At 44.8% G+C, this 26985-nt stretch overlaps 3 protein-coding genes across 9 annotated transcripts in view; 1 reads left to right on the top strand and 2 right to left on the bottom strand.

Annotated features, from left to right (window-relative positions):
• Window positions 1-26335, bottom strand: LOC132913032 (glucose dehydrogenase [FAD, quinone]-like). 6 transcript variants are annotated; one of them, XM_060970944.1, is made up of 10 exons: window positions 26206-26335; window positions 10095-10303; window positions 4053-4181; window positions 3768-3964; window positions 3177-3536; window positions 2035-2182; window positions 1634-1951; window positions 1155-1525; window positions 976-1070; window positions 1-886 (listed from the first exon to the last, which is right to left on the bottom strand). In XM_060970944.1, exons 2-10 carry the CDS (start codon window positions 10300-10302, stop codon window positions 805-807), a joined length of 1908 nt encoding a protein of 635 aa, XP_060826927.1. In that variant the 5' UTR covers window position 10303; window positions 26206-26335; the 3' UTR covers window positions 1-804. The 6 variants fall into 6 exon arrangements, with proteins under 6 accessions (XP_060826927.1, XP_060826923.1, XP_060826926.1 ...); XM_060970940.1 differs by lacking the exon at window positions 26206-26335 and adding an exon at window positions 11550-11846; XM_060970943.1 differs by lacking the exon at window positions 26206-26335 and adding an exon at window positions 11470-11846.
• Window positions 1-26985, top strand: part of LOC132913017 (nephrin-like) — a 254709-nt gene that overhangs the window by 55692 nt on the left and 172032 nt on the right. Inside the window, exon 1 of one of the 2 annotated variants that reach the window (XM_060970899.1) lies at window positions 17765-18399. The exons of the other annotated variant lie outside the window; for it this stretch is intronic. Coding sequence (XP_060826882.1) covers window positions 18397-18399 — 3 coding nt within the window. The 5' untranslated portion in view covers window positions 17765-18396. Of the gene's footprint in view, window positions 1-17764; window positions 18400-26985 lie in introns of those variants that run through there. 2 annotated transcript variants of the gene reach the window in all.
• Window positions 1-26985, bottom strand: part of LOC132913035 (glucose dehydrogenase [FAD, quinone]-like) — a 95730-nt gene that overhangs the window by 4249 nt on the left and 64496 nt on the right. The window lies entirely within an intron of this gene.

The raw sequence follows: 26985 nt of genomic DNA on the forward strand, positions 1-26985 counted from the left end.
TGCAGAAAGAAAACAAATCAAAATTATTATTGAGCCAACTAATCGTTGGTACAATTAACTTGATATTAATTCGGTAACAGCGATTTACATCTCTTTGGTATGTTTCTATTTCGACGTTGGTACAATGAAATAAACGAATGTGCGACTGGCAACACTCGTAAACGCGAGGAATCTTTTGCTTTAAGGCCATTTCAGTTTAGTATAGTTAATAGGAAAGCATACGCGTGAAAGGTATTATAATTGTGCGCGACGTATGTACTCACGTACGTACGTACGTACGTATAATACTTAATCGCGAAAGATGATAGTAAGACTGCTTTCCGATTTACCTTTGTATCGATCCAAATAACGCAGGTTATTTGGATAAATACATTTACCCTGAACGTCGATTCGATAAAATCTCGAAAATCCGAAACTGATGCTTATCTACGAACAGAACGCGCGGAAGAAGTGAAAATTCACGTTAAACGAATTCGGATAGATGCTTAACGTCGTAACGCGAAAATGGAAAGAACAAGTACAGGAACAAGTAGTCGTAAGAAAGAACGGAGAATGTAAAAGTAATAACGAGATCCGCGATAGTTGAATTAGCTAGTGCCAGTGTTCGTCGATTCTCCGTTCCACAGCTTCGATCGACTGGATCGCAGCAACTCGAGGAGAAAGGCCGGCACTCCGCGTCCTTTAGCGTCGTCTCTTTGGTGACGTTGCGCCGGCACATCGACGACACGGCACAGCGCTGTACTGTAATTCCTTTTGCAGAAAGAAACCCGCTAAATCATGGACTAGATCGATCGAGGATCTTGACTACCAGATAGGCTGGTCCCAGTCGATGTATTTGATCCCCCAAAGCAACAGATCCAACGAGTTGTCGATCGTGGAACGGGAACTAGGAAACATGGCAAATTGCTAGTGACTATGCGCTAGACTTTCCGAGGTGCTGAGTACTTCCATACGGAAGATGGACGATGCCCGTACCATTGTGTCGGCTTAACACCCCAGTCCATCTTGATGAACGCCGCTGCCCTTTCGCCGATCATGATCGCCGGAGCGCCCGTGTTGCCAGACGTTACCTTTCGAATCGAAACACATTGCTCAGACTGCACGCAATATTCGTCACGAGAGAAACAAAAGAGAAGAAACAAAGATATAAATACTTGAGGCATGATGGACGTGTCGGCGACTCGCAACCCTTTAATACCATGTACTCTCAATAGCGGATCTACAACGGCCATCGGGTCCGAGGCTGGACCCATTTTACAGGAACCTGCCTGATGATTCTCCGGACCTGTGTCCTGACGCATGGCACATCTCCAGTAATCGTTGCTTAGGAACGGATACTGCGAGCAAGCAGATAGAGGTTGGTTACCGAGCGTCATATTATATTTCGCCATAGCGGTAGTGTTGCCGAACGACAAGGCTATCTGAATTCCCTCCAGGAGGATATCCATGTCCATTGGATCGCTGAAATAATTTCCATGGATTATGGGTTTCGCGAGAGGATCGTTGGTAGCCAACCGAAGAGTTCCTGAAAGAGAAACAGATTCGTTTATGCAGAGTGCACAGTCTCGTACAACGTACGTAGATTTACAATTCAGCGTAAAACACAGGGAATTGCAAGACGTGATAAAAATACCTTTGCTACGGGGATGAGTATTCGTCGGCGATATGCTTATGCTACGACGTCCACCGTCCATGAGGGCTCCTATCTCCCCTGTGGTGGCACACGATGCTTGATACCCACCGAAAAAGAACTGAAGATCAGGATAATCGGAGGTGGTGTAGCGCGAAGGTAGAATTCCCGTTAATTGCGATAAACCTGTCGATGCCATGGGCCCTTTTTGGAAAGAGACGTATTCCAAGGCTGCCGCCCAATTCAGGTCGAATTCGTTTGGTTGATTTATGGTCCAAGACACTGTGTACGACACGTGATTGTGTAGATTCTCACCGACTCCTAAAAACATCGTATTTTGCTCGAAAAGTATCGACAACGTAACAGACGTTCGTAAATTACAAGAACGATGTACGGCCGTTTACCTGGAAGATCTTTAACGACGCTCACGTTCACGGCGTCCAAATGCTCCTTTGGTCCAATTCCAGAGAGCAATAAGAGTTGAGGGGAGTTGACAGCCCCGCCAGAGACGATTATCTCACGCGAGGCTCTTGCCACGCGAAGTTCCCCATTCTGAAAATACGTACATAAAGGTAATCTGTATTTAATGAGTCGCTGCCATTTAGTCGAGGACAACGGTTACGCGTTTGAAGTTATAAAAGTGAAAAAAGAATTATGAAAACCAACGTGGGTCCATAAGCATGCATACGTGCCGGTGATTATGAAAGTGACGTAAGTCAAGGAACCAAACGAATCGAGATTTTCGTTTGTTTTGAGCTGTATCGATTTATGTTTTCTATATTATGGAAAAAATTTTGTCGAAGACAAAAGATCCGCGTAAGAGTCTCTCGTTGATCTTGACAGTGGTGTAAGTGCGTGATTTTGAAAACTTGTGAGATAAAGATAATTAAACATGTTTGCACGAAGCAGAATTTCATGTTTTAAACCTTTCACCGAAAAGAGGAAAGCCAAAATTATATCGTAATCCGCAGTTACCTGAATTATACGCAAGTGAAAGGCCAGTGTCAAAAGAAAAACATAAAGGCATAATGGATCTACTACCCGATATGCTAGCGATTCATCGTGAATATTTTAAAGCCCTTAAAATATCCAAAACGGACAATTTTGTTATTGAAACAGAGAATAATTTGTAATTAATTATATAAAATTAAGACTTCTATAATAATAAAGATAACATATACTATAAATAAATAAATAAATCTATTTGTTTTTAACTCGTATTTTTAATAATATTCATTATTTTCAATATCGTGAATCATATTTTTGAATAAGTTTCCTATAAAATTGTAAAATGATATAAAAGTGAAAAAATTGAAAGTCAGCAGATACTGTGTTACGCAATGGACAAATATCTTTTTAATTCGTTCGAACGTAAAAATGTAAATGAATAATAATGTATTACTTACATCATTTTCATAATCATCAGCGATATGTATTATCGAAAAGGAAACAAATGAACATCTTTCACTTGATAACTTGATACGCGTTATCGTCTCATAATTAATGATACGTATGCAAAGAACATATGTGTGTGTTATACACTAACTTTATAATATTGAACACCGACTGCCTTCTTGTTTTCGATAATGATCTTCGTAGCAGTAGCATTCAGAACGACCTGAAGGTTTCGTCTGGAACGAATTGGTTGGAGGAAAGCGGTCGAGCTGCTCTGTCGAACTCCGTTCTTGCTCATCGTTTGAGCGGTCGTGAACCCGATGATCTGATCACCGTTAATGTCCTCCGTGATCGGGTATCCTCTCTCGGCCGCGGCTGCGAGGATGTCTTTAGAAATGTCGGGCCTCCAAGGAAACCTCTCGATGTTGAGCAATCCGTCGGTTGCATGGTATTTCCGTCCAACTCGATTGATCTCCGTGTTATTCTCCGAGCACATGAAATACGGCAAAACCTATCGCAGAGTGAAAGAAAAGTGTGTCGCGCTAAGTTTCCTGCGGGTTATTAGCGTGAATCAGACTGACGGATTATTGGTAAATAGCTCTTGTTAACTACACGCGATACAATTTTCGCAACTATTTCTAGAAGTAAATCGGCGTCCGTGCGTGCACACGCCATCTGTTTAACTTAAGTTTTATTTAACAGCGACCTTTTCGATGGGTCGTTTTTTCTTTTTTAGACCTACCTCCTGCCAAGACCATCCTTCGTTGCCCATCGCTGCCCAGTTGTTGTAGTCCATGGCGTTACCTCGCGAATACATCATACCGTTGTGAACTGACGTGCCGCCGAGGTTCTTGCCTCGTGGCCAGCTACAAGATCCTCCCATCGAAAGACAGGCGTTCGCTTCGTTCACGGTTCGATACTGCCAATCGATCTCGGTGCCTGTTCGAACAAGACCAAACTAATTTTCTCCAACTCCTTCATCCGATTGATTCTCGTATAAACGGTGCAAAACGTGACAGCAAATTACCTAGAAACATAGCGACCATGCTGGGGATATCGGTACCAGGTGGTTCGTCTGGCCCAGCCTCGAGCAGCAAAACTTTCCATTCCGGTATATCACTGAGCCTAGATGCCACAACGGAACCGGCTGTTCCCCCTACGGATCAAAAGTGGAAAAAACCCCGTGAAATCATTTATTAGACAGTGGCCGAGATCGTCGTCTCGATCGAGACCGTACGAAACTCGCTTCGCACGGGTGAAAACGCGATTCCCGATCGAGTCTAAGGAGTACCGAGTATCCGTCCCGGTACACCAGTCGCGGGGAAAGTGGTTCGATAAGGCCTTGACCATGGTACGCCAACAGGTAAAAGTAATTATACCGTGCGTGTACGTTTATGCTTCACGTACGGTGGTTCGGTAAGCGAAACGTGTTTCAATGCGTTGCTTACACGTGACGCGTGATTCTACATACGTAAGCGCGTGCACGTCGATGTAACGGCAAAGTAAAAGAGCGAGCTAGAAGTACAGACAAAAAACCTGGATCAGTACTTTCATCTTAAAAAGGGAACGGCTAGTTTGCACGAACTGTAATGCTCATTTTTATAATAGGCAGCTTTCGCGTATCGGTTCTCAGCGAAAAGAAGGTACGTTCGCCTCAACCGGAAAGCGTATTCGTATTTCTCTGTGATCACAAATCATTAATATAACTATTACGTCCAGATTATCCGAGATATCCTCTGAAACAGCAATATCGGTACATGTATGTGTGGTGCGCGAGAACATCGTTATTCATATGCAAAGAAAGTATGTAAAATAATATTCGATATGAATATTTTTTTACAGAAGCGATAATGCTCGAGGGAACTTGACCATTTGTATCGCATTCGTTATCTTAATTCTCGAAAAGTATCGCCGCAACTGAATGGGTAAATGCAGAAGGTGAAAAAAATTAAAGCGACCGTACGTTCGCACTATGCGATATATTATCAGAAAGAAAATGGCGTACATACCTTGATGAAAATGGAGAAGCGAGAGAGCTAGCGTAAATATATAGCTATTTACGGCAAATAACACGTAAATATTCTAGTTTTATCTTTGGCTACATCGAAACATGTGTATCGCAGCTTCGCTAGTCCCGCGTTGCGAGCGAGATATTTATGAGACGTAATTATGAGCCCACGCTTCGGAAGATTAATACGTCAAGCTTTGGTTGTTGCGGAATTATATCAAGCTCATCGTTGCTGTTCGAAGTAATTAACAGACTAACAACATGTTCATGGAGTTTAATATTAATTAACGATAGTACCCGCCCCAGGCTTTTCACAGATTCGATTTTTCACGTCGTGTCGTTTCGTGTAGATTTAATTATCGAAACAGAAGTTCGTACAATGAATAGCGTACGCTTTGAAGATCCTCTGAAACGCGTAATCGCTTGACGTTTGAGTCTATTGTTCGTTTCGTTTATGTAAATTGCTAATTCTTAGTTTGGGATTAACACGCGAAAGAAGATATTGACGGGAATGATTAACCGATTTCGTTCAATTAGTAATTTACGTCGAAACAATTTCCATATAATTTTCTTTTTCGTGAAATGCCGGTGTAATCACGATGTTGCGCCCAGAGGTATTACGACTAACGAATACCGAAGGAACGCAACCGCCACGCGCAATCCGATGAGCCAGGTTAACCGCGATAATTAGTTCCCTGTTTAATCAGCGCATCGTTGATTCCATCGATGAAATCGCAGAAGAGATAGCCGCTTATAGTTGCAGCGTTCGGTGCTTCTTCGAGAACATTCTTCGATTGATTCGATCGTTCGCGCTCAATAGCGCAGAAAATAAGCCGTTTCGATACTTGTTCGTTAATGTTCTTGCCCAGCGTACTCTGTCTACCTTTCTCGCTTAGTCGAGAAAACGTAGACGCGCGTGTGTCTAGAAGACTCCTCGACGGTGAGAAGCTGGACAATGGAAACGAAACGCGAAGGAACAGCTGGCAGACGAAGAGACAGAAACTTTGCGCGACTAGGTCGGCTGATTTTACAAACTGGCGACTAAATCGGCTATCGATCTCGCGGCTTCGTCATCGTTCGGGAAAGAAGTAAATGTTGGGAAAAAGAAGTTTCCTGTTCTTACGAGACGAGATTGTTTTTCTCGCGTTCAGAGCCGAAGCTCTGTGTCATTTTCCGCAAACTCCAGTGCTATAACGGCACGAGATCAGCAGGTGAAAACGGTTCTGCTTGGGCAAAAACGGCCGACTCGGTTGCATAACCGGCACGGCGATCTATTACGAGCCGAGCCGCCGAAAGGAGTAGCTCGATCGAAAGCAGCGCCCCGCACTCGGTTATTCTTCGGTTTCCACGATTTCCCATGATTTTCTGACAGCTTTATGTCTTCACGGCATCGGATGAACCGTACCGATCTAAGTTATGTCCGCGTAAAAACGTATTCCCATACACGGACAGCATACTCCCGGTTCCTTTCCGCCGACTCGCTACCACAATACGCGAATCTTCCTACATGACCCAACGTTGGCCACGATGCAGCGTTATTTACGTTTCAACGGCAACTTGGAGTCTATCCGCGTATAAAGAGAGCCGGGCTGCTTATTCCGCTCGTCGATTTGTATCTTTATAGCCCCTGCTCATTTCTTCCCGACGCGACGGTATGGCTTATCGTTCTGTGATATCCCGCCACCGTGCAGACGTTTTATCCGTTCGGTCAAGACGTTTCTATCTACCTTATGTAAAGCCACGTCGTTGAATAAAAAGTCGCGCAACGTTCAAAGACGTTATTCCACGGATATTTGCGTGCAGCGACCATCGAGAGGCAAGTTCGATCGGTTTTTGAACGAAGCTGTACGACGAACAGGAATTTCACACTAATCTGCGCGTAGCCGCGCATCGATGGCCAGAGGCAAAAAGGAACGTGAAAAATTGCGTATAATCGAGGAAAAGTGTCACCGAGAAAATAACGTTTTCATCGCGCGATACGCTGAATATTCGGCGAGATTATGCAAATGCGGGCTCGGCCGACTATAAAATATTTTGCGGTACGCGACCTAGCGAAATGCATATTTTATCATCGTTGCCGCGACCCGCGTGTATATCCCCAGACGAGTGTTCGTGATTCGTCCATTTCGTCATCGGCGATCGAGCGTTGCCGCAACATCTTTCTAGCTTTAATCGCTACATCTTCGGAAGCGATCGATCTTCCACATATCCGATTTATCCAACGGAAATATCGCGATTTACGCAGCTTGTTGCAACGACAGCGCGAGTCGGTAAAAACTTTCGTCGAACCTCGTCTTCGAGCTCTCGATCGCCTGTCTTCCTCGAGACGGTCCATCTTGCAAATTATGAACACGTATAATTGCAGCCGCAAACGAACTCGATCGGTTGGTTCGTCATTGCGAACGGCACAGGTCGCGGTAAAGTTTAACCGCGTGTAACGCCGAGCACAGACGATGGACGTGAGAGACGGCGTGATGCGTTCAAGAGATAGCGTACGAAATCAAATTATTAACACGCTAATCGCGCTAGTTCATCGAACGAATAACAGTTCGTATTAATGTCGCATCTAAACGATCGACGATCTCGAGCCATCGAATCGAATTTTCGGCGTTGCTTCGTTCGCGATAATCGACGAATTACGATCGAACCAGCACCGCTGCAGCGCTCGAATTCGCGATAATTTTGTTTGACCTCCACGCGTATGCCCGTTTGCCGAGATTGAAAATGTTTCTCGATCCGGTGTACCGACGCGATGTAGTTCGATCGTTTCTCCAGTCCTGCGCGTTCTGAAATATGCATAGGAAGAACGATGTATTCGTTTAATACAGCCTGTAAGCGCATTTGCTTTAAATATAATTATGTCGGTTTTCACGCTCGTTTTGCTGTTACGAGCGAAGCCAACTTTTTCATTGTTCTCTTTCGATGTTATCGATAAACTATCGCAACATCAGTTTTTCATTTTCGCGAATTATTGGACATTGGGACAAGAATTTTACAACCCTCTTTCCCTCGTCCAGCCGTCCCACACGAGCCGTGAGTAGAATTGCAGGAAACAAACAATACAAATAAGTGATCAATGGTTGTTTACATTTTAAAATCGTTTTGCTTGATCACATGGCTACGTAGATGAGCAGTTAGCGTTAAAAAAAGACTGTGCTATCGGATAAGATAATGACGGTAATTATGCTCGACGATATCCAATAATCGTAAATACGTGTCAAGGTTCGATTTTCCGAGTAGGAAGGAGAGATTTTCCTTCTTTAACCGATTCCGTCAGATCGACTGCGAGTGGAGAAAAGAGAAGACTTAAATTTCGATTCGTCTCGCGATCCACATTGCGCGTGTTTAAACGATTGGGCCAAGAAACGTAATCGGCGATGAAGAATCAAAGAGAATTATTTCGGTGCGTCAAACCAACGGAACAATGCAATGGTAACCGCGAACTAGCGCCACGGATTTACGCGACCGTTTTGCCAACCGCCTCGTGAAATATCCAATTACAGCTTCTTTTTTCCTCTCACCGCAAAGCTCAACCTGCTCCTCTATCTTCCTTAGCCTGTTAAACGTACCAAGACAAGTTACACAGTCATTTGTTTCCCTCGTAATGAGTTAACTTGTCGCCAAAGTTTACTAATTACAGCTGTTTAGAAAACGTTAAGATACCGTTTGTTTCTTCCTACCGCTTCGCTCACTTTTATTACTCTTCGCGATACTTTCCTACTTTGATTTTTACATTTCCTGGATTTTATACATATATATATATGCCTTTGGTTGTATCTTCCTTTCAACGGTATAATACCTCACTGTAAAAAAGATTAATCAAACTTTGTTATTTTCTACCAAGCTTCTGTTTACTCCGACCGGTTTTACAACGTACGACGTACCCAAGATATTCTTTAAACCCATAATACCCAACTTTGCCTTGAGTCGGGAAAATTGTTTCGTTCGCTTATAAATATACCTAGAACCATATCGTTACGCTTCTTTCGAATTAAATTGAATCGTTCGTAAATAGACTATTGACCTAATTTCGATTGATCCCATAAGAAACGGTTCCGATACGAATCAATTTGAAACAAATATAATACATCTCGCATAACAGGATTCAAAGGAATTTGCATTCGATGGGAAAAGCTTTCTTCGTTAACCGTTCTCTTTTTGTCTGTCAGAAACAAGAAATGTTAAAATTTATTTAACTTGGATCGAATTTCTTCTGGTCGCAGCGATACATATTGCTGACCATTTATTTAGTTTGATTTATGTTCGTACATCGGCCAGATTGTCTCGAACGTTAATTAAAGACGTAAAAGCAAACTAATAAAGATTAGCGAATGATTGTTGTGATAACGCGCACGCGTACAAATATACGAATTAATGATTAGCATTCTTTATTCGAGATTGCACATAACGCAGAAACAACACGTACTGGCTACGTTTGCGCAGACAGGCCGGGCGAACGGATAACTTTCCAATTGTAATCTCAATCGGGACACATCGGGTAGATTCAAATGGGACGAGTTGCGATTAAATAGTATACGTTTGCTCGAGTTGTCCTACGATTCGCAAAGCGAATAATCAATCGCGTGCATAGGAAAGGATAAAGGGATTGTCGCGAATTTCGTTGCAACGAATATCGTTTTAGAACGTTGAACGTCGAGTGAAACGCTGGATGCACTGGTGGCACAACGAATTTCCACGGCCCTGTGATAGTCGGTGAACGGTTTATGAAAATTTCATTTCTTCTATGGAGAATATCGAGTAACGAGTTTAATTAAACGCGTTTGAACACGGCCGATTAATTCGTGTTTGCTGGAATAAAAGTTTCCCCTTCGTTAATCTGTTACGATATTAGGCTATTTGCATCTGAACGATGAGAAAGTGACCGTTAGTAAATAATCGAGTACAAGCACAATCGCGATGTAAATCATTCAGCGAGAGCCACTTGCTTTCGTTACAGTATTTTGAGTGAAATGTGTGAAAATTTTAGTGCAGGCTCGACTGAAATTACCGAGCATATTGTAGAACGACGTGCACGATCGTCGAGTTATCGAGTATACTCACCGCCGATGACGATAAAATCGTAGTAGTATTCGGCTGGATCGATAGGTCTGACTCGTTCGCAGAGGTGAGAAATTTCATCTTTGGCGCGAACGAACGTGTCCAGAAGGGTCATGAATGTCAGAAACTGAGATCCTGGACAGGTCTGCGCGAGGCTTGGTCCGAGATATGGTACCGGACAGGCCGCCGAGACTGACACGTTGTACGACATTCTAGGAAGAACGAAACAGGGGTTATTGTACGCGTAGTTGTAGTAAAAGGAACGATCGATAACCGGCGAACGATTTAATCGAATCGATCGGGATCGGAAGCCCTACAGCATTACGCGACGATTCTCCAAGGGAAAAGCGAAACGGAATCGAGCGAGCCGACCAACTAGCGAATGGATGGTAGTAGAGCAAAGTGCTGCGGCGAAAGATTCGTTAATGACTCGTGAATGTTCGCGTCGAGAGATCGATTTGCTCACGGTGGCTGATCGCTGGTAGGCGTTTCGCGTGCGCTCAGGTATTCGTGTCTCGACGAGACTCCGCTTTTTACCGATCCGAGTCAGGGACGCACCGCTGAAATCAACTCGATCGCGTGTTTCAAACTTGCGTCGACTTTCGCGCGGAAACACACGGGGCAATAGTCCCGTATACGTTTGATACCGTTTACATAATCGCGCGGGAAAATTAAGTATATTAAAAAATTGGATGAATATAAATATTTACATTAATTAGCGAGACAGAATTAATACAGACATAACAAACCGAGCTGCGTTAATTAATTTAGCTCTAATTAACGCGGCTGAATTTCCAACGCGTACCAATGGAATTAACAGCTGAATAAATAAAGCAGAAAAAATATGCGCGAAAACGATTGTTATTAAAATGTACTTTCCCAACACCGTGTAAGATACAAAGATTATTCTAACATGCAGTAGTTTCGCGAAAGCTATTGGGCGACAGTAACCGCGATTTAGTAATATTTCATTGTTTATCGTTCCCGCGAAATCGTGCACCAGGAGAATCGGACGAGAACAGTTGCGCGAGAATCTTTTATCGCGCTGCTCTTCGTCGGTCCTAAACAACGACAACGGACAGACGATACTCTGTCATCAGCGATTGTCGTTGCGCCAATTATCCAACGATCGTTTCCAATTTTATTTCTTTCGTAAGCCTCGTAACTTCCCGTATTATCGATCACGCTTGTCGTTATACCTTAAATCGTAATTGAGCAATTGATCGAGGTATGCACCGTGTGATTGGCTGGATCGCTACACACAATTTCGGTTTGATAAGTATAACCACACGAGATACGCGTGACACGATGGAAGGTCGTACGTGCCCCTCGGTCTCGTAGCTGCATGCGAGCAAAATGTAACTGTAATACCTCTCACCGTAGAACGTCTCTTTATAATTCATCTCCCACCCCGTCGTAGCTGTTTTCCCCGGCACGGCAAAGGCGCACGCGGATCACCTCCTACGTAGGAAAATCTCCATGATTTTTTTCGATGGGTTGGTTTTCTGATTCAACGCTTAACGAAGGTCAAGATCATCGTCGTCGTGTTCTTTGTCGCCGCTGCCGCGTACTTCCCACGACACGTGATGTACCAAGTTGCACGAGAGGATTCTTATCGATGCACGGAGGATGATTATCGCGCGTGTCAATCTTCCTCGTTCGTTTGGTTCGTCCCGTAACCGCAATCGTTTAATCATGTTCGGCTAATCGCGCCACCTTTGACCTTTTACGCTGGCAAATAATGATTTAATCGGTACTTCTAGACATGGTGCGTAGTCGAGCAGGTGTATGCTAACCTTTGTACCGCACGAGTTTTTACAATTATCTATACGTTGACTATCTGTTTAATTGCTCACTGTCATTTTAAAGATTAGTTGACATAGTTTTGCAAAACAAACTGGTCGATTGGCTAGCCTACCGAAACTTGTTGATGGAAACTCTATTCTAAACAGCGTTTGTTTCGTTTGAGCCACGGTTTTTATTTTTGCGCGGTCTGTTTTCGCGAGAAGCATGGCTCTACAAAGCGAGGTGCGCACGGGTCTCGCCGTTGTCGTAACGCGGTCGGTTAACCCGTTGAAACGATTCGATGTCCGCAATGAAATTATTAACGGGTCGAACATTGTCCACGCAAACGGCAACCTGTGCTCGTTCACCATGTTAATAAACCGTGAATCGTTGGTTATTTCGCAGCAAGCGCGGCTAGAATATAATAATGTGACAACGCACACGTACGAACCGATAATAGCGTTCCACTTAGCCACCGGATTCATCGGTCGCAGGTACACGACACCGAATACGCATTTTCGTGTGCCTATACTCCACGCTTTACTGACTCTTCTCCTGAAAACTCTCTTCCTCTCTCTCTCTCTCTATCCGTTACCCACCGCGTAACACCGATCGAGATCATTGTCAGCCGATTTATTCGAGACTAGAGTTGGATTTTGTTGGATCGTCGATGCGTCACGATCGTCGATCAACGTTCCAAATCGAAGATGCTTATATCGCCGCGACAAGGCACCTGATCCACGTTTTTCCATTAAAATTTCTTTCTGTAATTTTCATTTCTTCCTACGTTCGCGAAACGAATCGATCGATTTAGCGGCGTGTCGCGTGTATCGTTGGAAATTTTCTCGGTGCAGTCTCGGATCGGCGGTCGCTAATTACGCGGTTAGCCGAATCCGTAGTCTGCACGCACGAACGCTCGAACGACACCATTCACCAGTGGCAATCTGCAAACGGATTTGCACGCTGACGAAGCGAAGAATCCTCGGACCCGTCGTGGATCCGTGAATTCGCATTGTTCGGACGCACGTTGCGTACAGTTGGTTGAGCAAAAATCATATTTCGCGGGAAACTCGCTGCATCGTCGGACAATGGCGCTTCCGGCTTTTTTCCGGTTGTCGCGACTACCGCGAACCAACCGACGTGACACAACCAACGTCTCCGATAAATTTTGTCTTATGAATTTTTCGGTGAATCGAAATGCGGCCAATGGCGTCGAACAGAAACGTAACCGAAATGTAATTCGTGTCGGTATTTGTTCCTGTAAATTGAAATAGCGCGCAACAAGATCGCATTGTCGAGGAAAAGAGGAATCGCACGAGTTTATTATTAACGTTGTAACTGTCTTCGCGATGAAATTGCAATTTTCCGGTTATTCGTTACGCGCTTCCATAGTCGTTGAAACGTTTTTCTTCGCTTCGTTCGCACCTACTGCTTCATACATCTCATCTTTTCACCGCGAACGCGAGCTACGTTTCTTTCCACGGTCATCTCTTAAGTGGTTCGCTTGGACTCGATTTCTTGCTGTGGATCATCGGGACGAAAACGTCGCGTCGTGTCTCGTGGCGGTAACGTTGTGCCATAAAACGACTAAGCTTTTGCGGCAGCAGAAGCAGAAAAATCGTTGCCAAGTTGCCAACTATTAATACGTTCATTAATCTTTCGTTCCGAGGGGACACAACGAATGTGCCGGTTTCCTAGCAACTGGTATCTCTCTTTCATTTCTGCGATACTTGCGGATCTTTACGAGTATTTTACTCGCTGACGATTCTCGATGACCGTTTCTCCGTGCTGGCTGTTCGATGACGAACGTATTTACGCAACGTATTTCCGTCTTGTCAAACAGGAATACGCTCCCCATTGTGTTCTTTCTCCGGATTGCTTGTTCGACAAACAGCGGGAATCCGTTCACAGGAATCGATATCGCATGGTTTTGCCTTTCCATTCCAACGATAATCATCGTTCCTGTCGAATATCCTCGATGACGCATCGATGCGTCTTGTTTCGACGAACCAATGTTTCACGATCTAACGATTAACTAATTAATCGCGACGGTAAGTGCTGTAAATTTTGCGGACGACCAAACGTAACGTGGCGCAAATAGTTACCAGAGTTACAACCGTTTCTTCGCCTTTTAGCACACTCCAACGCACCTACCTACCATTATTCGATCACATTTATCGATCCGTCTCCCTGATTATTGCCTGGTCAGGCTCGTTAATAGAAAATTACAAGGCGACGCAACTACGCGTTAAACCCTTTCGATATCAGCTTCGAAGATCAAACACGATACGCGATCGCTGATTACACTGTCTCCCCGATATCGTCGCCGTTAACGAGATACATCGGTAAACATTTTCGTTTTCCGAAATAAAGGATATTTCGAACCGATATTCGGCAGATCGATCGTCGATGATCTGGCGTATCTCTGACAGCGCGCGTATACCATTGTTCGCGAGTGTAATTGAAACTGGTCGTTTAGCGCATCTTCGCTTCGTCGTTAAATATGCAAATAACTCTGTAAGATCCGACGCAGCGTGATGCGACAACGCGTGTTTCTTTCGTACGTTTCGCCTTGTCCGCGGACGACGAACGTTCGAGCGACTGGTTTTGCACGCGGTGCATTTCCCAGAGAACCAGCGAACGAACGAAGCTGCGAAGACTTTTGAAAATCAAATTTACAGATGCTCGGCGAGACTCGGGGAAAATGAGAGTTAATAGACAGACGAATCCGAAAACAGCTTGATTTGAGAGTATTCGAAGGGAAATTTGATGAATCTGTTGGCTGCTTTTGATTTTTGAAGCGCGATCGTTTCGCTTTGCGCGACGGTTCGTAGAACCGTTTCGCCTGCCAACGACAACGACAGCAACGAAGTAGCAGAGAACGGCTGCTAGTTATATCCATGAACAGGTGTAGGTGGTATGAAGCGCGAATATACGCGTCTCATCCGTATTTTACACTACGCTCGTCCGCTTTAGTGGAGCACGTTACGAGCATTAAGGTGAGACGGTTGACGCAGCGCGGCTACTACAAATAGCCCTCGATTTTTTCCTACCGAATATAACGTGGCGCGTGCGATGCACCGGTAATGTTCGCTAACTTTTATACGCTTGGTCGGTTTTAGTGTCGACCCCATCGCAGAAAATGGCGATGACATCATATAAAAACTCGCAGAACCGCGAATCTACGAGTTCGACGTCGCGATCGCATCTCGTTCGCGGATAATCCGTCATCTACGAGGTAAATTACGCTTTCAGCTATTCCCTTTTACATGGGAATTACGTAAATCGAATACTCGATGTCTGTCTCTACTAATATTATTTCATTACCTAATGGTACGTTAAATAAATTGCACGATCGATAATTATTGTCTTCGCTACGTGAATATACGGAATTTCAGAATTACGATGGCGTCACTTCGTGACGATGAGTATTTTCTGTTTTTCTTCTCTCTCTCTCTCTCTCGTTTTAATAATCACGTAAACGGGCGAGAAGTTGATGATACGTTCGAATCATAGTCAGCCCCTCGTTCCCGACGACATTTTTCTTCAAAATGATACGCGGTACACGAGAAGCTTTCCTAACGGACGTAAAGGGATTCGCTGTCGTTAAGCAAAGACAATAGACTTTTCTCTCGCTCATGATTGAGTAAACTAAGGAACTGTAATTTTCACATTCTCGGATATATTAACCGCGCTCCGTTTATCTTTCCGCCGACTTGGTTGGGCCACGATAATGGATGGAGAAAGAAGCTTTACGGAATTACGAGAATCCATTTTCGGTGGACGGAGAAGGAGAAGCTACGACAGAAGGAAGAGAAAATTTGCGGCGAATACACACAGAGGCAGATACTAAACGTCGACGAACCCGACCTTTCGCGATCCGAGGATCGGTCAAAACTAAAGGGTCGAAAAGTTTCGCATGCGCCGTTAACGCTTTCATCGCCGCGAGCTTGTGGTATTTGTTTTGTACAACTTTTGTTGCTTCGGGGTAGCTGTGACGCTCAACTGGAAACGAGAGAACGGACGAGCAGAGAGGATTTCATAAGGGCAACGCACCGACGATGTGTCGCCTCTTTCGCAGTTTTTAATTTCGCCGCATCGATGGCGTGAAATTTAACCCGCGAGGATGATCGTAACCTCGGTAACAACGAAACTCCTCCCAAAACGTGTTTTAACAACTTTGAAATTTCATTTCGTACTGCGAACGAGATATTGGTTTGCGTGTTCGAAGAAGACACGATGCGTTTGCGAAGACTTTGAGCGACGATAGAATGGATAGCGAATTGATACTGCACGCGCAACAGCGTGGATATATGACGAATACAATTCGAAGAAGGGTCAATTTACACGGTGAATAGAGACTGACGTACAACACAGGCCAAAGATTGCGGTAGCTAGAACGTGGAGTAGCTAAGTTGGAAGTTCGATCTTACGATTGGCAAACTGCAACATTCGTCGAGCCTGTCGTTCCATGTTCCATCCTTCTTTACCCGCGTTCTAGCGAGTTTGAGAGCTTTGCCTGAGCCGAGCTTAAATAAGCAAACTGTCGCGTAGGAAAGCTGGAGTGGCGTTTCACCGCTTTCTCTTGTCTATGCTGTAAAACTTTTTGCCAGCTGAATTCTCTATCAGCCTAAACCTAACCCTGTGGAATCGCGAGCAACGCTGCATTCGCTTCCTGCAGCTGCGGTTCCCGGAACGTTTCGCTTATTTCGCTTATTTTCCACTGAAATAAAGCTCGCCAACTTGCTTCGCCGCGTCTGTTGATCTTCCGACTCTACGATTCCTGAAATATCATCCACCCTCCTACGCGTATCTACCGTCTACCGTAAACATTTAATAATTTTCTTCGAGCAAGTTTGAGACGTCGCCACGAGCGTGCGATTCGACCGAACCACCGTCAGCGTCGTTTGCTAAAATAAACTCGAGGAAGATCGCGAGCTACCGGAACGTTTCCCTTCGAATCAGCAGGAATGATTATCGTGGTTAAGTTGATAACGCCGGCGGTACCTTCAGCGCCGTGGTTAGCGAACGGTTAAACGACACGAGTGTAGCCGAGAGAGAGAGGAAACGGAAATTAATGATCGATTATCGGTGATCGGAAAAATGGTGAGAGATTGGCGGAAAAATCTTAATTCAATAACTTCATGAGGCCCGAGGGGTCGTGGTAGAGCTCTTGGGCGACATCGTTCGGCCATTGTGGTAGATGTGCTTCCGCGGAACCGGAAACTCGACCCCTGCGGTAAGATTTGTACGGTACTTTAGCCTGGTCTTCGGCTCTAAGTGTACTTCCTTGTATACCGTGGGGCTAAGCTGACGGCATCAAGTCGTTCTGTACACTCGTGCAAATACTCTGCCAGCTACCCAACGAACCTTGGTCGAATTATTTTACCAGGTAGTATGATTTCATATATTTAACGATAACAGCTGTTCCGACGATAAGAACACGCCGTATCTGGTAAATATCGTTAGAGTCCGTTACGAGGACAATAGTCGTCATTAAACACTATCGATGTTTCGGTTTTAACGACTTGTCGAATAACGATACGTTGTTCTTTATAATCTTTCAAGCGGAATTACGAGTCATTTTCTATGTACGTAGCAACGAAAGCGAAGTAAACGAAAATCGATCGGAGAATATTTGCCAAACTTGGCAATCGTTATGCAACCAAACTGCGACGTACATCAGCCATCTACAACCTGACGTTTTGCCTCAATGTTTGAACATCTTGCAAACACATTTATACGTGTGTATATATATACATAAACGTCTATTATTAATTGCGACCTCATGTTCTATGTAACGTTAAACAAGAGACAGAATCAAATATGTATAGAACCATCGGTGCTGCGCCTGAAATTCGAAATTAGTTGTTTCACCAACACAAAACATCGCGCATACCGAGAAGTTTGAAGTCTGCTAATTGAATAAAAATGGCAATAACGCGAAAGGTTTGATCTATCCACGATCGGAGAGAATTCCAAAGCAAAAGTTTATCACGGCTCGAGTCGGAATTTCGCTAAAGTTTAGTTACGCGTATTGAAATCGAATCGATTTATTTAACCCGCATTGCTGGTTCGGTCAGTGTTATCGCATCGATTCTGCGGAGGAATCGCGTTAAAGCAACGGCCGCGATACTTAAGCTCTTGCCGCTCGCTAAGCCCCTTTTGTTAGGGATTACGGACTCGTTAAACGGCCCGGCCGGCCTCTACGTTCTCTGCAAAGTATCGCGCCGTTCGAAATACCTCGAATTATTCAACGTTGGTCAGTGGCCGGTCAGCGGTAACAAACAAAGCTGTATAATTAGTAGTACATCCGCGCGTACGCGCGTCCCTCCACGCTATACTTCTCCGACGGTGAAACTGCTGACAAGGGATGCGTATAAACGATAACAGAATATTCAAAGGATACTCGGTCCTTATCGCACTTACATAGAGTGAGTTCAATGCTTGAAGCGACGAGTCCAACGTACGTCTGTGAGTCCACGGTACGACAGAGACATTTACACTCGGTCGTTCGACGATGGTACGTATTTCGCGAGTTACACAGCGGTCGTAATGAGCTCGCAACGCTGACACACATAGATATCGCGTTTGTTAGAAGTAGGTACGAACGAAAAGGTCTCTTGGAGAATGTTTTTCTGTGAGCGCGTCTCGCACGATGCTCGATTGAGAAACGCACGAACGATAAGCGAGGAGAGAAAATTTACCAAGTTCGATCTGGTTTGAAACAAACGGAAGAGGGAAGATTCTGAAAGCGGACGAGACAAAACGCGGAATCGCGCAAAACCGTTTCAACGAGAGAAGAAGAAACGTCGGGTGTCCTCTTTAACGTAGGTTAACGAACATAAGACGCGGCTTTCCTTATCTCGGGTCCAGATCTGAAAAGTAGGAAAGTGCAGTTGGAGGATAAAAGTTATGGCTCTGTGGAGACTTTTTCGTGGATTTCCGGGATCAACGAGGCGCCATCCGCAGAACGTTCACTGGCTCCGATCTCTTTAAGCTCCGACGAGAATCGGCTCGCAAGAAGTCCTCTAACTACCATTCTTTCCAGCTAAGCCAAATCAGATAGCGCGTTTTCGATGGAAACATCGTTGTCGGTTAACGATCGCGGCACGATCGAAAAATTGCACCATGTTCGCCCGAATTTTGCATTGTTCGCCATTTTTAAAGGGATAAATCGATTATCGTGTCGCGAAGGCGTTATTGCAAAATGTCGCGGTTCGTCGGACGCTTTCAATTTACATAGGCCAACGACAATCGTTCGCCGAATAAATGGGAAAACAGTAGGCCGTTGTTCGACTATCATTTCCGTTTGAGCTGAACGCGGAACACGACCAAACCCAAAGGTACGAGAACGGGGTTCGATCGAACGGTACCGGCGCGGCCCGTAATTAACGTTCGAGTGGCTGTTGCCTCGTTTCCACGGAGTTTCCACGGAGTTTCGTCTCGATTTTTGATCCGTGCGTGGTAAAACGTAGCCCGTGGTCGATTCGCAAGCCGCTTCGCAAAGTACTACCAGCAAAGATTACGCTGCTTGTAGCGATCGAGACGATCGATACGAAGAGAAATAATCGCTCGATCTTCGACACACCCGATTTCTTCTCCGTTTCCGAAACGGACAGATCGGACGACGCTTTCAGATTTCGACTCGCCTCTTAATTTGGTAGATCTGAAACGAACGAGGGGTCCGCGTTTAATCGATGCGACTTCCACTTAGAAGATCCGCCAAGCTTCACGAACGACAAGTGTCCTTGGCGGAGAGCATTTCTAAGTAGCCTAACCTTTCCTACTCCTTCCGTGAAGCAAGAATGGTGCCTTGTACGGTGTCGTTGCGAAGAGAAGTTGGACTTGCAACGGGTCAAAATACGCCGTTTCTACGGCGTTCGTAGCACGCGGCGCAGCACGAAACACGAAAGTGTTGATGACTGAAAAGCGCGGTATGCACTTTGTGCTTACTTGGTTACGTCTGCTTTTAGCCTTCATGTTTGCCTTTAAAGCTGTCGAAAATTTACGGCACCTTGGTCTACGCGCGCGCCCTTTAACAAGGATTTGCGTTTATTACGAAATTTCTCGGCTCTGCGGTTATACACGCTCGTACGAGAGCGGAAGCGAGAAAAAATTTGAAAATGAACCAATTAGAGCGTAAAACATGGAAAAGCTCGGCGACGCACGATCGAGCTCTCGGCGAAGCGACGGAAATACCGGAACAGGAAGTACATAGGGCAGGAACCGTATACGTTTCTTCTATCTATTACTCGCGTTACATCGAAAAGTACGAATCTTGTCAGAAATGAGTAAACAAATAATTAGACGGACGTGTGTGGAGCTCGTGATACGTGTACGAAAGCGGCTGTTTGAAAGAGCCACTCTGCAAGGGGAGAATTCGACGAGAAATTGATAGAACTCGCAGGATTTTTTATACGACAAACGAAATAAAGCTAAAGTTTTCCAGCACGTCTTCGCAAAGTAGATCCGCCGAAACTTTTCTCCGAAGAAAATCTCGCGAAAAAGAATGATGCTGGTCGAAAAGAGGGGAAAGCTAAACCGAATTAGACTACTAGAGCAGAACGGACTAGGGCATCGAAAAAATGACGAACACCACTCGCTTTGTTCGTTCGTGTTCGCTTTCACGTTTCACGAGTAAGTGACTTTCTTTCCATAACTTTCGTACTCTAACGCAGTTGGTCTATCCCCCTTTCGTCCCTACTATTTTCATAGTCAGTTTGCCTCTCGCAGAATCAGACTTGTCCGAAAATCTCTGCTTAATTACGAATACTACGGCATTCGAATACATAAAGAGTAATTAGAGTGTTCCTGTCTTCTTTTAGAATTCCGCAGTTTATCCGCCACCTCGCGATCGCTCTTGCTTTCCCGTTTCCAGCTTTTTCCGTACGCTCTTTCATTCGCTTCTCCGCTTCGTTGCCATTTTCCCAAGACCACCTCCATTTAAATAAATTCCGTTTGCGTCCGAACTCGTTACCGAGTTCGACTATGGACAAGTTACAAATTAGCAGGTACCGTTGATTCTTGCTTCTGTAAAAAATTCAACTTGTAGCCGGAGGTTTCAATGAAATTGAAAAAGATCGTGGAGCGAGGAGGCACCGGTTGAAGATGGCAAAAGGGAAATACCGCCAACAATGCAATCTATTTCTATGAAAGCGAATCGCGAAGATCGCCTCTCTTAATGAGTTCCGCATAAGGATTAAAAACAATAGAGTTATTGTCGCCGTGGGACGCGGATAGTCGAAACGCGCTGCAGCTCCCGTTGATCAAACATCGAAGAAACGAAGGAAAATCTGATATTCATCGAGAAGAATAATCGCGCGATGTCGAGTAGCTTTGATATTTGACTTCCCACAGATATTCCCGACACGATGTTTGGAAATATTTGATCGTTCACCCGAAGCAGGAAGTCAAGACGAGATCATTCTTGACATCGCCGCTTTCTGAGGAAATCGGGAAAAATCAGAAAGCGGGAAACGGTATCTCGCTTGTAACCTAGGAAAGCTAATTAATCCGACTCGTCGTCGAAGCGAAGTCGTCGATACGCTGATTTGAACGAAAAGCAGAATCGACTGTTCCGCATTCCGTTAAACCGGCATGTTCCGAGTAAGAACCGGCTGAAAAAAAAAGATGTTGGAAGTGACACGGCGCGCCAACATTCGGTTAAAAGGCACGGGCGGTATCGTCGCATTTGGCTCCTTTACCAGCGTATTTCCTAGTTGGTGTTTTTTGCCTGGACTCTTCCCCTTGGGGAGCTCCCGTTCCGCCATTCCGACAAACAATTTTCCCTTCGACCATACCACCTCTGCGCCGTTTTGCATTGCTTTCTTTTTCCAATACAGCGCGCACGTAGTCTCACTTTCTCGCTCTCTGGCTCGATTCAAAGTCCATGGACAAAACGGTTACTGGAACCGTACTTGTTGAGCCGCTTAATGGGTCTCAGAGCATCGTGAAAGTTGCTCCTGCAATTTTTCACTCTGCTAAGTCTCCGAAACTCCATTCGATTTCAGACTGCTCGACTTGTTCGAAGTTTGTCGCGTCGGAGCTCGCCGTTCTCCTTTCGACCTCCGCTCTCCGCTGCCAACCCTTGCTTTCGCTATGCGTCCCATTTCCCTGCTTTTCTCCTCCCTTACCTCCTGACTTTCTTTTGTCCCTCTACGCTTTACGACTATGTATATACTCGTTTGGCGCGCATTTCCATCCCATCGCGTCGAGTCGCATCTCCGCGAAGGATACTCGCGACGCTCGAGCATCGAGGTGCGCTCTCTAGACGCGCATCTTCGATAAAAGGGAATTCACGCAACGCGCGATAGATCCACGGGGAATGCGTCGAGAAATTGCACTCTCTCGCATTTAATTTCAGCTCGTGTTTCTATACAAGGCAATGACGAAAGCACGTTTATTAAGGTTCCAAGCGCACGCACATTTACAGGCGACGGTATGCGTGAAACCAGGGAACATCTCTTTTATTTGGCGTGGCAATGGTGGGGATCACTAAATACGAATAACTCGGCAACCAGGAGCGAAAGGAAAGGGTGGCGGGAGGCCGACTGTGCGATTATCTCGTGAAATTGCCTTTCTCCATATTTGCATCCATCGCTTTGATCAAGTTGATTCTATCATTGATATTTTATGTAAATATCGGCCGCAGAAGCTGGTACTCGTAGAAAACTACGAAACTCTGGCAAAGTTGCCACGCGATCGCGCGTGGTGCGATGTCTAGCGAAACTATTCCACCGACCAGATTACGCGAATTTAAAAGAAGATGTGTAACGTCGTTGTCGTGGCCACAGCTGTCGGACGCCTCTAACCATCGCATTACCGTTGTTCTCGGAATAAAGAGACACGTTACTCTCTTAAATTCGTCTCGCTGCATCTTGCCCGTGATTCGATGGCTATCGTAGTAAAACTGAAACAACCGGCGCGGAATTCATAGCATCGATGTCTCTAGACGACGCTTTAACTTAGGACGTCGCTCGCTACACGGCGAATTTCGTTGCGCCTCTCGGTGTCGCGGTTAAACGCGATCCAGCGAATGAACAGGTTGCGTTAGCGAAGAGTAATCCACTCGGAGTCGTATAGTGCAGAAGTGTAGCAAATCAGAGTATAGCTGATGCAACGTCGAGCGCGATGCCCGGAGTCCGAGTTGTTAATTTCGCCGGATAACTTCCCGGCAAATATTATCGTCACTGATTCGCCGGTAAAACGCGCGTCTATCAGAGACGCAGCGGTCTGGTACCGAGCGACGTATCGAATTCGTCGCTAATGAAGCTTGCAGCGTCGTATCCCGTGCACGGATGGCTTTTGAATTTGGTCGGACCTGTAATCGAAGAGGAGGGAACCGGCGCGACCGTTTCGTTTACGCGATGGAGATTCGAGGCAGCAGGCAACCGACTCCCACGGTGCGCGCCCTACAAAAACCGACTACCGCGAGTCAGCTCTGATACCGACCAGCGGCGAACATGTTGAAAGCATTAGGAAGTTTCTTGTTACTCTGCTGGCTAGGAATTAGAGGCAATCATTCTCGGCTTAACCGATGCGCGATTCAAACGGTTTTGCCCTGTCCTTTCGCCCACTCTCTCATTTCGCCGAATTAACCGCGCTAATAAGGCCAACATTCTAAAGTCTCGCTTATCGAACCGGGTGCGGAAACCCGAAATTAACGATCGGTCGAACCATGCACCGGCACGTTCGATTCCTCGTCTTGGCGGCGTGTTTCGACGGTCGTTTGGGTTGATCGAGAATTCGCTGGCAAGCAAAACACGACGTCGCTGGAGGACAGAAATGGCGATAAGGAATGACAAATAGAGCCATGGTACGTGTTGATAGTATGTATATAAATATTCAAAGGGAACGAGCGGTGTTTCCACGGCAGCGGTGTTAATGACTGAAGTCGGTTCGATAAACGGAGCGTCTCGGCCGTCGCGAATTATTCGAACACGCGCGACACAATGGATGTGGGTGTACGCGGTGAACGGGAACGAGTACTCGCGCACGTGTAACGTAACATTGCGGCAATGATGAGATAACGAGAAAGATGGTGGAACGAACGAGCCGGAAATAAAGACCGGACGTTACAGGTCGTCACTGAGGCAGATTATTACGAGACGGATCGAGCGACACGGAACGAAAACAGTCTTGGTAACTGTCTCTGGAAATGTGAAAGGCCTCTTCATTTGATCGTAAAGCGCGCGCCAAGATGTGTAGGTAGCGTCGAAAGGAAATTGATTATTTTCTTTCCGAAAGCGATCGTAGATAAATTTAGAATGACCGGAAGCGTTTATATTCTCCCGTGAACTGGCGTTTTTTCTTCCGATTAGAGAAAGGTCTACAGAGCTTTGGGATATTGCGCGAATTTTTTGTCTCTAGAAGATCCATTAATTTTTACGAGCACGTAGCCACGTTGAATTCCTAACGGGATTCCAGGTAAACGATTCTTTGTCCATTTTCAAATGAAAAGTACCGAATTCATTTTTTAGATTAGTCTTCGACGTCGGTTGGAAATATCGAGTCAAAAAGAGATCGCTGGTCGGTTCGCAATTTTAACGAGCGAAACGAGAAGCAGTTGTAAGGTTACGTAGAGAACACTCGAAAGAGGTTACAAGTTTTCTCCGCTTTGACGGAATTACGGAGACGTATCGAACGTATCTTTCTCCCTTTTCATTTTGATCCTACGTAATTACATTAAGAATTTTACCGGAATTTCTGAATTTCCCTATGCACGGAATCACCTGTGAACCTCCCGTGATCTCTTACTTCGTAAAGAAACACTATTTTATCTTTGCTCTTTGGCCTGGCAATTACTGACAGTTCTTCAACGTTTCTCCCTCTCTCTCTCTCTCTCTCTCTCTCTTTTGCCCGCTCTTTCTCTCTTCTTCTGAAACATACGCATACGGCTACAGCTCTATTTACGTTTAATTACAATGATTCGTCGAACACTCCGAACGATTCAGGTCGACCGCACTGTCTTCTTACGTTTTACCCACCTTTCAAATAACCGATAGTATCAGCTACGGAATAATATTATGCTCGCAAGAGGCTTTCCGTGTGACTTAATTAAAACCGCGTAAATAACCGGTTCAGCGTATTCCACGTTATAACGTTAAAATCTTTAGACGAGTTTCTATTTAGCCGACCTTTTTTTCAGCCATCGATATTTGCTATCGCCGCGAAAACGATTCGCCTTCTTCGTCCATTTACGAACCAATTTTTTAACTCGACGTTCGTATCCCAGTCGCTAGTTTAACGCAAATTGCGCGTTGCAAAATTAGTTTTGAGCCATGGCGAGTAGCAGCGGTGCGTCGACACACGTTCTTGACTAGTTCTTGACCAACTATCTCAGTCAAATTGATGTTCGTTAATAAATAATAAATACAAAAATGTTATGATACTATGTTAATGTAAAAATAATAATTTTTACCATCGTCTATATTAATTTTTAAAACGTTCATATAAGTAATTGCGATAAAAAAAAAATAGAATATTAAACTGACTAACGTAATTAATTAAAGTAGCGGACCTGACAACGTCGCCATTCGTAGCGTTTTGTTTAATGTAAGTTATAAAGCGGAAAGTATTATTAAAAGCAAAATGTAAGGAAGAGCATATAAGTTCGTTTAACAGATGTTATAACGTTAAATAAATTGTACTTTGTAAATTGCATAATAATATCTTTGTTAAAAGTATGGTAGTAAAAATTTATTTCAAATATGTACAATATGTCATTGGAAAATTGAATAAAACTGCGACATTTTATTTCTAGAGTTCGTAATTATCAAAGGAAATTCGTCAAACTCGAGGAAATTACTTAACAAGAATAAGTAAACCAAAGTCGGAATTAATACGACTCAAATTTGGTATAAATTTCAAACAATTATGCATTTTCGATTTATTTTTTCACGAAATTAGCATTAAATAAATTAATGTATTCGAATCATCGCTCGCTATTGATATGTGTAAACATATCTATTGTGCGATATCGCCATGTCGACTGCTTCGCGTAGCTTGCTAGAAAATTTGCAAGTGAAAAACTGTGTGAACAGTTTTACAGAAATTAATAAATTTACTTCGTCACATCTCGATGTAATTTCGTGCCAATTCTGGTACAGTTCTTGAATATAGTTTTCCTGTTTCAGGAAGAAGCATAAAATTAAAACCCTCTGTTTTCCATTCCGCTATATGTCACCGTGTTAAAATGCACCGATTTCTATTAACAATTCCTCGATAACTACGTGACAAATCGAGTCCAGAGCTTACGTTAGGCATTCCTGCACTCCGAGTTAGTTTCGCTCGAAATTTGAGAATAGTGTTGAATTTTGAGATTTACCTAAGAACTGCGTTAACCTGATCCTGTCCCACCGATCGATTTGACCATCTGGTTACGCAATCGCGAAATTATTGACACGTTCTTGAAAGGCGATTCCTTGCCCCGGAAACGCGTCGATGCGCTTAGGTCGTGCGGAACCGTTTGCTTTACGAATGAACGAAACCAACGACAGACTGGCGGCGCGATAATTCGCGTTTACTCGATGTCGATGCGTCCAGCGATCGAGTGCGATATTCGCGACGCGACCATGAATTGGCAGGTCGCGACGCGGCGCGTACTTCGATCCGCTGTCCTCTTTGCTCTCAACTCGCCGTTGCTCTTAATTTTTTCCTCCCTCTCTGTCTGTCCGGCAATCGAGCGTTCCTGTCGCTCGATCCGTGCTCCGGGTGCCTCTATTTCCGCCTGCAGCTGCCAATCTACGCGCCTGCCACGACTCTTCTCTTCTCTTTCTCCCGAGTTGCCTTTCACCGGTCGCCTTTTTCGCCATACGATCGTCCCACCTATTCGCTCTATTTCTCTTCGCATTTGCCACTCTATCGAGTCGCGGTTACCCCTTCTCTCGGAAACGAGCGAACTCGTTTCCGTGTCGTTCTCCTGCTGACTCGGCGGCTGAACGCTGGCGCCTTTTCTTCCGATTGACGCTCTTATTAGCCGCACGAAAATCTCATTAACATAACGAGGCCTCTTTCGCGCGCGATTAAGCAACCGCGTTGTTTCTTTGATAATCTTGCAAATTTCAGCGCCCGTCTTTCGAAATGTACCGGGCGCGAAATGAAATTT

The sequence above is a fragment of the Bombus pascuorum genome, chromosome 12 (genome assembly GCF_905332965.1).
Source record: "Bombus pascuorum chromosome 12, iyBomPasc1.1, whole genome shotgun sequence".
NCBI lineage: Eukaryota > Metazoa > Arthropoda > Insecta > Hymenoptera > Apidae > Bombus > Bombus pascuorum.

What these genes read in the sequence shown, in the direction of transcription:
- LOC132913032 (XM_060970939.1), bottom strand. Translation starts at nt 11,494, where the DNA reads ATGAATTATAAAGAGACGTTCTACGGTGAGAG. An exon ending in CGTCGTTAAAGATCTTCCAG is followed by an intron (nt 1,952 to 2,034) that starts GTAAACGGCCGT and finishes CGATGTTTTTAG; the next exon opens with GAGTCGGTGAGAATCTACAC. An exon ending in ACACGTCCATCATGCCTCAA is followed by an intron (nt 1,071 to 1,154) that starts GTATTTATATCT and finishes TCGATTCGAAAG; the next exon opens with GTAACGTCTGGCAACACGGG.